General features: G+C 34.8%; 2 protein-coding genes across 2 annotated transcripts; one reads left to right on the top strand and one right to left on the bottom strand.

Annotated features, from left to right (window-relative positions):
* The first annotated feature begins 723 nt into the window (after nucleotides 1-723).
* On the top strand, nucleotides 724-2,406 carry LOC134254126 (E3 ubiquitin-protein ligase TRIM71-like). Its single transcript, XM_062736675.1, has one exon. The coding sequence runs from the start codon at nucleotides 724-726 to the stop codon at nucleotides 2,404-2,406; it is 1,683 nt and encodes a 560-aa protein (XP_062592659.1).
* A 5,531-nt stretch (nucleotides 2,407-7,937) lies between these two features.
* Nucleotides 7,938-12,651, bottom strand: LOC134254123 (large ribosomal subunit protein mL40-like). The gene is made up of 5 exons (XM_062736671.1): nucleotides 12,549-12,651; nucleotides 11,938-12,018; nucleotides 9,738-9,908; nucleotides 9,180-9,378; nucleotides 7,938-8,141 (listed from the first exon to the last, which is right to left on the bottom strand). The coding sequence occupies exons 1-5, from the start codon at nucleotides 12,578-12,580 to the stop codon at nucleotides 8,031-8,033; spliced, it is 594 nt and encodes a 197-aa protein (XP_062592655.1). The 5' UTR covers nucleotides 12,581-12,651; the 3' UTR covers nucleotides 7,938-8,030.
* Between the last annotated feature and the right edge of the window lie 121 nt (nucleotides 12,652-12,772).

Below are 12,772 nucleotides of genomic sequence, written 5' to 3'. Positions count from 1 at the left end.
CACATAAATTATAATCGTCTCAAAAACCACTCAAGGCCCATTTTTAACCAAAGTTGGTACAAAGCATAACATGGTTGAAGGGAGGGGGTTAAATTGAATGGCAACTTCCCTCACAAAAGGAGATAATCAAGAAAAGACAAGGATGGGGTCATTAAAAATCATTTCATACTAAAACAGAAATTAAAGCTGAAACTTGTTTGAAAGCATCTTCAGGTAATTTTCTGTTCTAAATTGTTGAAATCATGACCCCCCGATGTAGGGTTGGGCCACTGTAGGGAATGAAAGTTAACATAGAATATATAGGAAAAATCTTTCAAAATATTCATCTCTGTTTTGAAGAACCAATGGGTCTGAAAAGCTGAAACTTACATGATCATGATGATAAAAATGAAGATATGATAAAAATGATGATATGATAAAAATCATTTTAGTTTAAATTATAAAATCAGTTTAGATCCAAAAGGTTGTGTAATGCAGGCACGTAACAACAGGGGGTGGGGGGTGGGGGGGGGGGGCTGCCCCCCCCCCCACCCTTTTTCCAAACATTACTTTAATTTTTGGAAATGTTAATTGAAAGGCTGGTTGGCCCCTCACTTTATACTAAAGGAAATTGATATCAGGAAAATTTATAGTATTTAATTCCCCCTAAAATGGTACTGAAAAAAAGTTGGCCTCTACCTGAATGTTCTCTCTATTTAATTTTTACAGTCAGAAAGTGGTGCCATGGACCCAGAAATTCGTGCCCAGGAGTTGATACGATGTGATCTGTGCAAGACTGAAATTGTGCTGGTTCTCTGTGATACATGTCATTTCAAACTGTGTAAGGACTGTATAATAGAACACACAACGTTTGGTGACTCCTTGAAAAAGCATGAAATTGTAAAATTCACTGTTCGAAAATCAATACCACTTTACCCTTTTTGTACTGTTCATAACAAAGAACATTGTGAAATGTACTGTAACCAATGCGAGATTCCTGTCTGCATCGCCTGTATTGCATCTGATCAACATTCTGGTCATAAATTCTTAAAAATCTTGGATGTTTTGGAGGAAACGAAACAGAAGATCATCAAAGAAAAAAATGAATTGAAGGATTCAATATATCCAAAATACGAACAAATTGTATCTGATGCAGAAAACACCATACAACAGTTTGAAAACGAATGTGAAGGCCTCTCAGCAGCCATAACAAAACATGGAGAGGAATGGCACAGAGAAATTGACAAAGTTGTCACAAAACTAATAGCTAAGGTGGAGGAACTGAAAACAAATCAGCTACAACTTCTGCAGAAACATCTGGATGAAATCAAAAAGATCATTTCTGAAATCAGGGATGAAATTAACTCAATAGATGATGTTTTGGATTCACGGGACTTCTCAAAACTGACTGATTTCACATTAAATGTAGATAAATACAGAAAATTTCCACGACCAATTGTGCTGCCATCACCTAAATTGATCACTCCTATGAAAATCTCAGGAGATGAACTTTGTAGCCTGTTTGGAAACTTATCATTGGGTAAAAGACATGAAATAACACAAAAATTATCAGAAGCTGTATCATCTCCTGCAGCCAAGCTGCTACTTGATGAACCAGAAATCATCGCTACTATAAACACGAGGTACAGAATTAATCTTACAAATGTGGCCTATTTGAATGATGAAGAAATCTGGACAAGCGGAGAGGAAAACACCATGAAATTATTCCATATAAATCGGGACTCGCCAATCATTTCAATCAGAACAAAATCGAGAAACAGGCCCTTTGATATAGCAGTAACAAGAGATGGCAATCTTATTTATGCTGATTTCAGTGAAGGAACTGTGAATATTGTGAAGAAAGAAGGTACAGATATTGAATCTATAATCAGATTGCAGGATTGGAAACCTTTAAATATCTGCAGCACCTCTTTAGGTGACCTCTTGGTTGTTTTGGAAAGTATTAATAAAAAACAATCAAAGGTTGTACGTTTCTCTGGTTCCACAGAGAAAAATACCATACAATATGATGATAAGGGGAATCCTCTTTATTCATATGGTAATACTAAATGCATTTGTGAAAATAAGAATCTAGATATCTGTGTAGCTGACTTTAGAGCTGATGCAGTTATAGTCGTCAGCGAGGCAGGGAAATTGAGATTCAAGTATGTGCCACATATCACTACTTCAAAAAACCAATTATTCAGTCCAAGAGGAATAACCACAGACAGTCAGAGTCACATCCTTACAGCTGATATTACTATTAACTGTGTCCACATCATAGATCAAGATGGACAGTTCATCTGTCACATAGACTGTGGATTGAACAGTCCCTGGGGATTATGTGTAGACACAAAGAATAATTTGTTTGTTGCTGAATTTAGAGACAAACAAGTGAAGAAAATAAAGTACCTGAAGGAAAGTTGAACAATGAGCTGCAATAAAAATCTGAAATACAATTAACATACCCCGGTATTGTATATTGATAATCATATCATAAAAATCTTATACATGTTGGTCAACAGTAATCCATCAAATGTTCAGATGTTTGGATAATAGTATCATGCACAAGCACCTGACTTTACTTATTTTTCTTTAAATAATATACATGTACAATTATTGCTGTTTTTCTTAGGTCAATATGATGATTTAGACACCTGAGGAGTACAATATTGATCACTGAGCCCGAAGGTTGAAGTGAATATTGTATACTTTGAAGGTGGCTAAATCATCGTATTGACCGCAAAAACCAGCAATAACTGTTTAATTATATGATTATATATGATAGCAAACTCCTACAAGACTGTTTCTTTGCTTTAATTAAAAGTTTTAACAAGAAATTTCAACAAGAACACATTGTAACAGAAAAAATGGAACAGGTCAATAGAGGATATTCAATGTTTTGTTGTTGAATATGGAATTTATTTCACGAGTGGGACAGGATTTTTTGATATTTTCACGAGTGCGAAGCACGAGTGAAAATATCAAAAAATCCTGTCTCACGAGTGAAATAAATTCCATATTCAACTACAAAACATTGAATTTTCTATTTATTACATTTTCTTTGATTTTCCCTTTGCCTACGTCTTTTTTGTTATGCAGTTTTAGGCTACATGACGTCATAGTTGAGACGTCATAGCTAAGTGATAAACATTGTAAACATGAATTTTTGCAACATATTTGGGGAACTTGCTCAGTTTTATTTTATGACATAATGGTTCATGAACTCGTTTTCTATCTTATAACAGGTTAAGGAGTATTTTTTACAACATTCTTGGTGAAGGGAAGGAAAATCGAGAGTTTTTCCGCACTTCTGATATTCTTTCACACTGTGAAAGGATATCATTTTGATATCCTTTCACACCGTGGCAGGATATCACTTTTATTCAATGGATAAATTACAGTATTTCACTGTTAAAAATGTAATAAATAGTATTATTCCTTTTATTATATAGCTAATAAATAGTCACTAATAAAATACATTGTACTACCAAAAATCTAGAAATTTTAGCGTTCAATTTCTTGACGTTTTATTGATCGCTGACTTTGAAATTTGTTCTTGTACTAAACAGTTTTACGTGTGAACATCTTATTTTCTACATTCATCTACATTCACAAATTATATTTCAGCTGGTAAAAGGATTTACTCCTCTTTAGGCCAAAATAAACTAGATGCTGTCATGAGACAGTAATACCCGCACTATGGTGTTTGCCTCTAAATACACACTCCTTCATATTGGACTTTCCAAGGAAGGAGTCAAAATAATATTCTATAATTATCACCGTACATGTATTCGTCAAATTGAACATAAAATTTTCAGGTGACCATATGATCTATGAGCCTCACATGTGTATTTTGAATACTTAATTCATTACCAGTCTGAAATAACAGAATTTAATTAATGATTGAAGTAAATTACTTAATTAGATTCAGATAAATATTTTGCCCATAATTTGGAACTTTTTAAATTTACTTTCTCAACGACATAAAATATTATTTTAGTACAAAGCGTTTTTGATGAATTTATCAAAATGTGCAAACTGATTTTAGTACTTCGTCGGGAAAAAAACCCCATTGAAAATACAACCAGATTAATTTGTCAATGCCTATCTCTCTCTCTCTCCCCCCCCCCCCCCCCCCCCCTCACACACACTCTCTCTCACATTTTTTAAAAATAGACCTAGATGGCAAAGTTACCGGTATGTTAAAACATAGTTTATTATGATAGTTTGAAATTTGTTCTTGTACTAAACAGTTTTACGTGTGAACATCTTATTTTCTACATTCATCTACATTCACATTGGGTTTGCGTCACCCATTATCATATTTATAGATATCACCTCTCGGCACACCTCGGCCGATTCATACTGGCAACGGAATCAGCAAAGGTTTGTCGAATGAGATTATTTAGCACATGTATGCTGACGATGCAGTGTGGTCAGTTAAAATCATTTGTGTTTTATGGATTATATGGACTATATTTCATGAATTCGTTGTCACGACCTATGACATTCGGTAAGTACAAGATTTAGTATAGATTGCATAAAAATAAATAAATGCAAATGGTTAGGTTGAATTTCAAAAAGGGTCAAAGATCATCGCATGCCACAGTCGACAAATTTCCCATTGTCAAGTTATCTCCCGTTGCGGACATTCAGTATATACAGGCGCAGATCCAGAATTTTTTTTTTCAGAAAGGGGGGGGGGGTCACACCTCAGTCAAAAAAATCAGCCCAAGATTTCCTGAGAAGCAAATAAAAAATAATAATAAAAACAATGATGGTGGAGTCCCTGTTTTCTAAGGGGGAGGATGTCCAAAGTCATTTTTATTCTCTACAGTACATAGTCTTATTTAAATAACTGCTAATTCCGGGGGGGGGGGGGGGGGGGGGGGGGTCTGATCTCCCTAGCCACTGACTCCCTGTACCTGAAATGACAATTGATCTTATGACTCCATAATAGTAGAAAATTTTTTCATTTGACTATACAATGTATATACATATTTTGTTTCCTATGTTTATGTATGTTTGTCTGTCCACAGAAACTTTAACCTTGTCCATAAGTTTTAAGTGGATTGGGCTTTACACATGGCTTCAATATTTCATAGGTAAATTTCTTTTGGCAAAACCTTTTAATGGGTACCACCAATTTTGACCTCTTGATCTCTTGACCTTGGAGTTTGACCCACTTTTACAAGAAAAATACCTTAAACTTGGCCTAAGTTTTGAACAGGTGGTGCTTGGACTTTCATGCTCTAACATGTTTAATCATTGTGAACTTTCAACAGGTATAATTATTTTTGACCTAGACCTTAGAGTTGAACCCAATTTAACTTTAACCTTGGCAATAACTTTTGAACAGGTGAGGAAGTTCTAGGGATTTCTCTCTTTTTTCACATGTATATTCCTTGTGACAAGACTTTCCCTTTGATACCAACAATTTTGACCCTCTGACCTTGACCTTGGAGTTTGACTTACATTTGAGAGACTTCAACCTTTGCCAAAAGCTGCCATAACAGTTGCTGTCACAACAAACAAACAAATTACAATGTACTTAAAAAAACACAGTATACATGTACATATTTTATATTCAACAGATATACATCTGATCATATCTCTAGTTCTCCCTTGAATGAGACATGGTGATATAAATTTTAAAAAATAATTATGATAAGAGTTGAAAAGGTTGTGCATATTAAAATATACTAAGCTCTGCGGGTGAATTAGATATACCAGTTTAGCTTTATTTTGCTACCCAAAGCACCTTGATTAACTATTTATAAGCATACTGTTTTCTGAAATGTACTGATTTCTGTTGTCCATCTGTTTGTCTGCAAACTTTTTACATTAACTTCTTAAGAACCACTGGGCCAATATCAACCAATTTACATTTAAATATGCAGGGGACTTTTTCCAACATAAATCTTCTTCTCAAGAACAGCAAAGACATTTATTGTCCCCCATTTTCGCTAAAGGTAGGGTACATTAAATCTCATTTGTTTGTCAATCTGCCCATCTGTCACAATAAATTTAACCTTGGTCATCATGGTCGTATATTTTGAATGAGAAGAGACAGGACTTTTATATTAAACATGTGTATTAGTATTAAATGGGACAATACCATTCTAAATACACTATGATTTTTATTACCCATGACCTTGAAGTTTGACCTAATTTCATAAACAAATTAATTGCTTTAAATTGATCATTTTGAAAGATAAATGAAAGGGCATTCATATTACCTATGATAAGACCTTTCCAAATGTATCATGACTTTTTGACTCTGTGACCTTGACCTTGAAGTTTAACTTAGTTTTCACTAATGTTGTATTTCCTTTTCATTGAGAAGAGATTCGACTTTCACATTTCAAGTGAACATTACCCATAACAAGATGTTTCCCAACATGCTATGATTTTTTACCCCTTGACCTTGATGTTTTAACAAAATTTCAAAAGAGTGAACTCTCCCAAAAGAGGATAAGACCACTGTTTAAAACGAAAAAGGAGTTTAGGGTAGACTGGGCTTTTTCCATAAAAAACGTCATTTTTCGACCCTCATTTCACCCCCCCCGGGCAAAATCAAAATTTCGAAACCTAACTGCACATCTACATGACCCCACCAACCATCTCCCAAAAGATGATTAGGCTGCTGAATAAAATGTAAGAGGAGTTCAGGGAAAATGGGGCTTTTAGCATAAACAACGTCATTTTTCGACCCCCATTTGACCCCCTGGGGCAAAATCAAAATTCAGAAACCTTACTACACATCTGCATGACCCCACCAACCATCTCCCAAAAGATGATTAGGCTGCTGAGTAAAATGTAGAAGGAGTTCAGGGAAGACGGGGCTTTTTGCATAAAAAAGTCATTTTTCCACCCCCATTTGACCCCCCGGGGAAAAATCAAAATTACGAAATCCTACTGCACATCTACATGACACCACCAACCATCTTCCAAAAGATGATTAGGCTGCTGAATAAAATGTAAGAGGAGTTCAGGGAAGACGGAGCTTTTTGCTTAAAAAACGTCATTTTTCGACCCCCATTTGACCCCCTGGGGCAAAATCAAAATTCCGAAAGCTTACTGCACATCTACATGACCCCACCAACCATCTCCCAAAAGCTGGTTAGGCTTCTGAGTAAAATGTAGAAGGAGTTCAGGGAAGACGGGGCTTTTTGCATAAAAAACGTCATTTTTCGACCCCCATTTGACCCCCCGGGGCAAAATCAAAATTCCAAAACCTTACTGCACATCTACATGACCCCACCAACCATCTCCCAAAAGATGATTAAGCTACTGTGTAAAATGTAGGACGAGTTCAGGGAAGAAAAGTGTGACAGACGGACGGACGGACAGATGGACGGACGGACGGACATGAGTAACAACAATATACCCGAACTTTCTTTAGAAAGTGCGTGTATAATAAATTGCTAGATTCTCATCTGAATTTTTTTTTAAATCGAGGCGGGCTGGGGGCTTTTATTTTATATTTTTTATTTTTTCAATTTTGTAGATTTTTTATTGACCTGCTCAATCGGTGTAATTTTATCTACAATACCCGAATAAAAGTCATAGTAAAGGTTCAATTATCTCTTAATCCACATCATCACCAATCTTTTTCAACCAATGACCCTTGTTTAAAATATATACGCATGTATTACGGCAATTACCATCTTTTCAGCTGTCAAAATCATGTCAAGGGATTTAAAACGAAAGTAGAATGGTAGATGAATACCGATCCCGATCAGAATTAAGACGAAGAAAACAGAAATAAAAAAAATCGAGGCGGGGGTATAAAATCGGGGCGGGCAGGGATGAGAATCTAGGAATATTTTTATTATGGCCTTAGCTTGATTTATGCACATACTATATCTTACTAGTTAAAGAGACTGCTCACAACAAGAGTCATTTCAATTTATTAAATGTGAATTCTTCACCTTCTGATTGCATTGAAAATTGGACAAAACTTGCGCAAAGTTCCTTAACAACTGGTCACAGCACACCTCCATACATGTATGTACATAAATAGATAGTTTATACATTGATTGAAATCACCAAACTTTAGTCACATCATTATATTCTCCATCAGGGAAATTGTAATCTTCAATTGGTGGTGTTAACGAAGGTCCACTTTTGGAGTAAGATAAAAGACTAGGATCTTCCTACCAAAAGAAGGAAAAAGATAATTTTGAATCTCACTTAAAAAAAATAAAATAATAAATTTAATCGAAAATTGCTCCTATTTTGATAACTTGCTGCATCAGCAAATGGAAATAGCTTCAAAATATGTAATAATTCAAAAGAAACTTTCACTAGATGTTGTTTCATGTCTCATCCTTCTTTGATATAACCATCTGTCAGTCATGATAAAGAAATACTTTGAATCTACTTTATGTTTTGATAAATAACCTAATTGTTTGAATTCGTTCTATTCAAGATTATATGAATTAGCCACTATCTCACAATCTCATTGACCAGTGAACTTGACCTTTTAAATTTGACCTTGAATCAAGGTCTACAAGGTCTAAAAAATAATATTTTGTTTTTTGTGGATCATGTGCAATAACATTAAAAAGTTAAAGCCCATTCCCCAGCATCTTTGCAAGCCAAGGGTTTTCGATCCGCTTCACTCCCCACAAACGGGAGTGAAGTGGACCGAAAACCCTTGGCTTGCGAAGATGATTCCCCGGTCAAAGTTTTCGGGAGGGATATTGTCCAAACAATAATTTTAAATATGTGTGTTATGGACAAGTGACACTGATCTATCAGAAATGATCGTGTAACATTTGTAGGTCAAAGGCAACAACAAGTTACAATTCGAAAGTTAATGAAATGCCTCAATTTCATTATGAGGTACATAAAATTGTTATAACAAGAAACACTAGTTTGAACAGCATGTAGTTTTTCAGTTCAAACAATTGTACACAACTTGTTAAATCTTCCCCCGGGGGTCATGATGTGAACCCTATACCAGGATGCTTCCACATAAGTTTCAGCTTTTCTGGCCCAGTGGTTCTTGAGAAGAAGATTTTCAAAGATTTTTCCTTGTAATTGTGATCAAATAAGTGATAAAGGAATTAATTAAAAATATTTCTCCACTTGCACAATCTTACTTTTATACTTTATAATAATACCAGTTGATTTGTTTAAACATCTCTACCTATCAAACACATGTACCTACATATACACCTAGAGTTTACCTGAATAGCTTGCACATAGAGTTCTTCTGACTCCTTTCTAAGTTCTGCTAGGGTTTCAGCTGAGAACTTTGTGGCTCGATTTATGCTCCAACACAGAGCTTTGTATTGTTTGGTTGTATAATTACACCAGTCTTTCTCTAGTTGAATTCTTCTTAATACTTCTTCTTTGGGTAACTCTGGAATTGTCCTGGCTCTGTCACTGTAAGTTATAATTCAACACTTACATCATTATAATCATTGCATAATACTGTAAGTTGTTTTGATTCCATGGTGTTAAAATTTCACAATTTGTCAAAAAGTACCAATCCCAATGGTTTCAATTTCATGCTGCAAGAAATTGATTTCAACTTCAAATAAGCATTTCAACATTTTAAAAAACTAATGATAAGAATTCATGATGGATCTGATTTCGTGGAAAAGTGATGAATCATGATCATAGTGAAATTAAAACCATTGTGATTACTCACGAGTATTTACTGAGTATTCCAAGGAATGCATGTGTCACTTGTTTTGTAGCTTCATCAAAGATAATTGATATTTATTTCTTATAATATTTACCTGACTTGGCGTTTCAACTTTCTCTCGGAATCATATTCATCTATAGGTTTCAGTGTCCCTTCATGCCTTTCGAGTTTCCGGAGTTCGTTTTCAATTTTTTTCCTCTTCTTTTGTTCATTTTCTATTAGGATTCTTGGATCAATTTTGACTTTACGTTTTGTTGGCATGGAACTGTAAAGAAATACACATATCCCTTCAGGGTCCAGACACAGCTAGAGCACAAAGTTCCAGTTGAATGAGTCAGAATACCATGGAAATAATCAATTCCAACAAGAGGCCCATGGGCCTTATAGGTCACCTGAGTATCATGTAACAACTTTCCAACAATTGAATTGGTTCGTGTTTTCAATCAAAGGCCATGAAATTCAAAATTTTGAAAGATGCTCTATTGTTTATCATAACTACATGTATACACCTAGCTTGCTTACTTTGGTTACTTAATACCCAAAGGTGAATAAGAGTAACAAAGAGAAAATGCATTTCTACCTTATAACCAGTTGTGCACCCCACCCCACAGGAACAACAGACCATGGGGGCACACATTTCAAAATTCTGGAAATTTTATCATAAATTTTATATCATCATAAATGGTTGATTAATACTAAAAAGCAGATATCAAAGCATTAATTTATTTTCAGACTATGTAACCCCCACCCCAAGTACCCTGTCCCAGGGGCCCTGAAATTAACCATTTTGGAAGAGGCACCTTTCATCATCATTAATATGTACTTAGAACATTGGCATAATACCCAAGAGCAAAGGAAAAGGTTTTTGAAGTATTGATGAATTTTCACTGTATAATCATTAGAGCCCTGCCATAACACCAAAACTCCTGACCCTGGGGCCCTGAAATTCCTGAATTTAGAAGAGGCATCCTTCTTCATCATAACTATGTACATAGTTCATTGGTTTAAACTCAGGAGCAGAGAAGAACTTTTTTTAAAGAATTAATGTATTTTCACTATATAATCAATAGAGCCCCACCCTAACACCAGAGCCCCTGACCCAAAGGCCATGAAATTCACAATTTTGGAAGAGGCACTCTTATTCAACATAACTAAATGTACTTGTTTAGTTTATTTAAAACTCAGGAGCAGAGAAGAAGATGTTTAAAGAATTAATGTATTTTTACTATATGATCAAAAGACCCCCACCCTAACACCAGAACCCCCAATCCAGGGGCCATGAAATTCACAATTCTGGAAGATATGTTCTTGCTCATCATAACTATGTACTTGGTTAGTTTGTTTAATACCCAGGAGTGGAGAAGAAGATTTTCAAAGAATTTATGCATTTTCACTATATAATTAATAGAGCCCCGCCCTAACACGAGAATCCCTAACCCCAGGGCCATGAAATTCACAATTTTGGAAGAGGCAGCTTTATTCAACATAACTATATATTCAGTTTGTTTATTAAATACCCAGGAGCAGAGAAGAAGATTTTTAAAGAATTCATATATTTTCACTATATAATCAATAGAGCCCCACCCTAACACCAGAACCCCTGACCCTGGGGCCATGAAATTCACAATTTTGGTAGAGGCACTCTTGCTCATCATAACTATGTACTTAGTTGGTTTATTTAATACCTTGGAGCAAAGAAGAAGATTTTAGAAATAATGCATTTTCACTATATACTTATTTAGCCCCGCCCTAGCACTAGAACCCCTGATCCCAGGGCCATGAATTTCACAATTTTGGTAGAGGACTCAATGCTGATTACAATCATGCAAACAATTTGACTGCTTAATTTCCAAGAGTAAAGAAGAAGATTTTTAAAGATTACATTAATTTTAGTGGTTTTGGCCCCACCCCTCAGGCCCCAGGGGGGCAGGGACCATGAAATTCACAACTTTTGTTTCCCTTCATCCATAGATGCTTTATACCAAATTTGGTTGAAATTAGTTCAGTGGTTCCAGAGAAGAAGCTAAAAATGTTCAAAAGTTTACCACCGACGTACGACGATGGACGAAAAGAGATAGCAAAAGGTCACCTGAGTTTTCTCAGGTGACCTAAAAATAGAACTGCATTCATCAAGAAGGTGCATTAAATGTCATGAATAATGAATTATTGGCATCAAGATTAATCTGACACTCCTTTATATATATAATTACATTAATAATATTATAGTTTTACATAGTAACTCTTCATTTTAAAAGAAATCTACATATTGATGTATATAGGTTTAAGGTTTTTACTTGAGAATGCTAGAGTCGTGAAAATATTTTGGATTGCAGGTATGAAAACTTCTACATACAGGTGTACTCTCTTGGAACAGTCTATAAATAAAAAGAAAAATCCCATGATTTACAAGATTACTCATTTGCCATGACTGAAAGGTAGTATGTTAAAGTAAACAGGTTTGGAGCAATGGCCCAAATGGGATTTACATTCATGTATTTATTCGATATCCAAAATGTGAAATTTACAGTGCATAAAATTAAAAATTATTAAAAAATTTTCCATGTCCTTAAAGGTTGTAAGATTGATCTCTATGAAGTCAAAGATCTTCTGTGGGTTCAATATCCTTAAAGAATACAGAAACTCTTCTAATACCATTTAAGTTTTACTGTTTAGCAGTCTAAAATTTATCTTTTTATGACAATACGCCCATTTTCAAAATTTCAATCTAGTTTTCATTAGTTATACTGTCATGGCTATTTCATCCCATCTAGTTTTAGAAGTCCAAACCTAGTAAAGACAAACTGAGACAATTCGAATTACACATTTGAAAATCATATTTCTTCAGCACACTACGAAAATTAAGAGTATTTTTCAAGGTGAGCAATCCTGAAAGGTTTTTCATTACCTTGTACATATTTTAAAAGAAGACAATGCCATTCTTGAGGATTAAAATATACAAAAAATTGAAGCCCAGGTCGAGCAGCTTATACAACAGAGGAGATTCGAATTAAGAATAGTGTAGATTTTTTGACGACCAAAACGAAAAAAAGAAATCTTAAACATTCTCGTATTTTCTCAATCTTTAAATCAATCGATAAAATTTGTAAGAATTTTAAACTTCAAATGTTT

The sequence above is a fragment of the Saccostrea cucullata genome, unplaced genomic scaffold, assembly GCF_032062105.1.
Source record: "Saccostrea cucullata isolate Sc308-1 unplaced genomic scaffold, CSIRO_AGI_Scuc_v1 ctg3005, whole genome shotgun sequence".
Lineage (NCBI taxonomy): Eukaryota > Metazoa > Mollusca > Bivalvia > Ostreida > Ostreidae > Saccostrea > Saccostrea cuccullata.
This window is presented reverse-complemented; position numbering and strand designations above follow the sequence as displayed.

What these genes read in the sequence shown, in the direction of transcription:
- LOC134254126 (XM_062736675.1), top strand. Translation starts at nt 724, where the DNA reads ATGGACCCAGAAATTCGTGCCCAGGAGTTGATACGATGTGATCTGTGC.
- LOC134254123 (XM_062736671.1), bottom strand. Translation starts at nt 12,580, where the DNA reads ATGGCATTGTCTTCTTTTAAAATATGTACAAG. An exon ending in TCTTTTAAAATATGTACAAG is followed by an intron (nt 12,019 to 12,548) that starts GTAATGAAAAAC and finishes TTTTATTTATAG; the next exon opens with ACTGTTCCAAGAGAGTACAC. An exon ending in CACGACTCTAGCATTCTCAA is followed by an intron (nt 9,909 to 11,937) that starts GTAAAAACCTTA and finishes ATTTCTTTACAG; the next exon opens with TTCCATGCCAACAAAACGTA.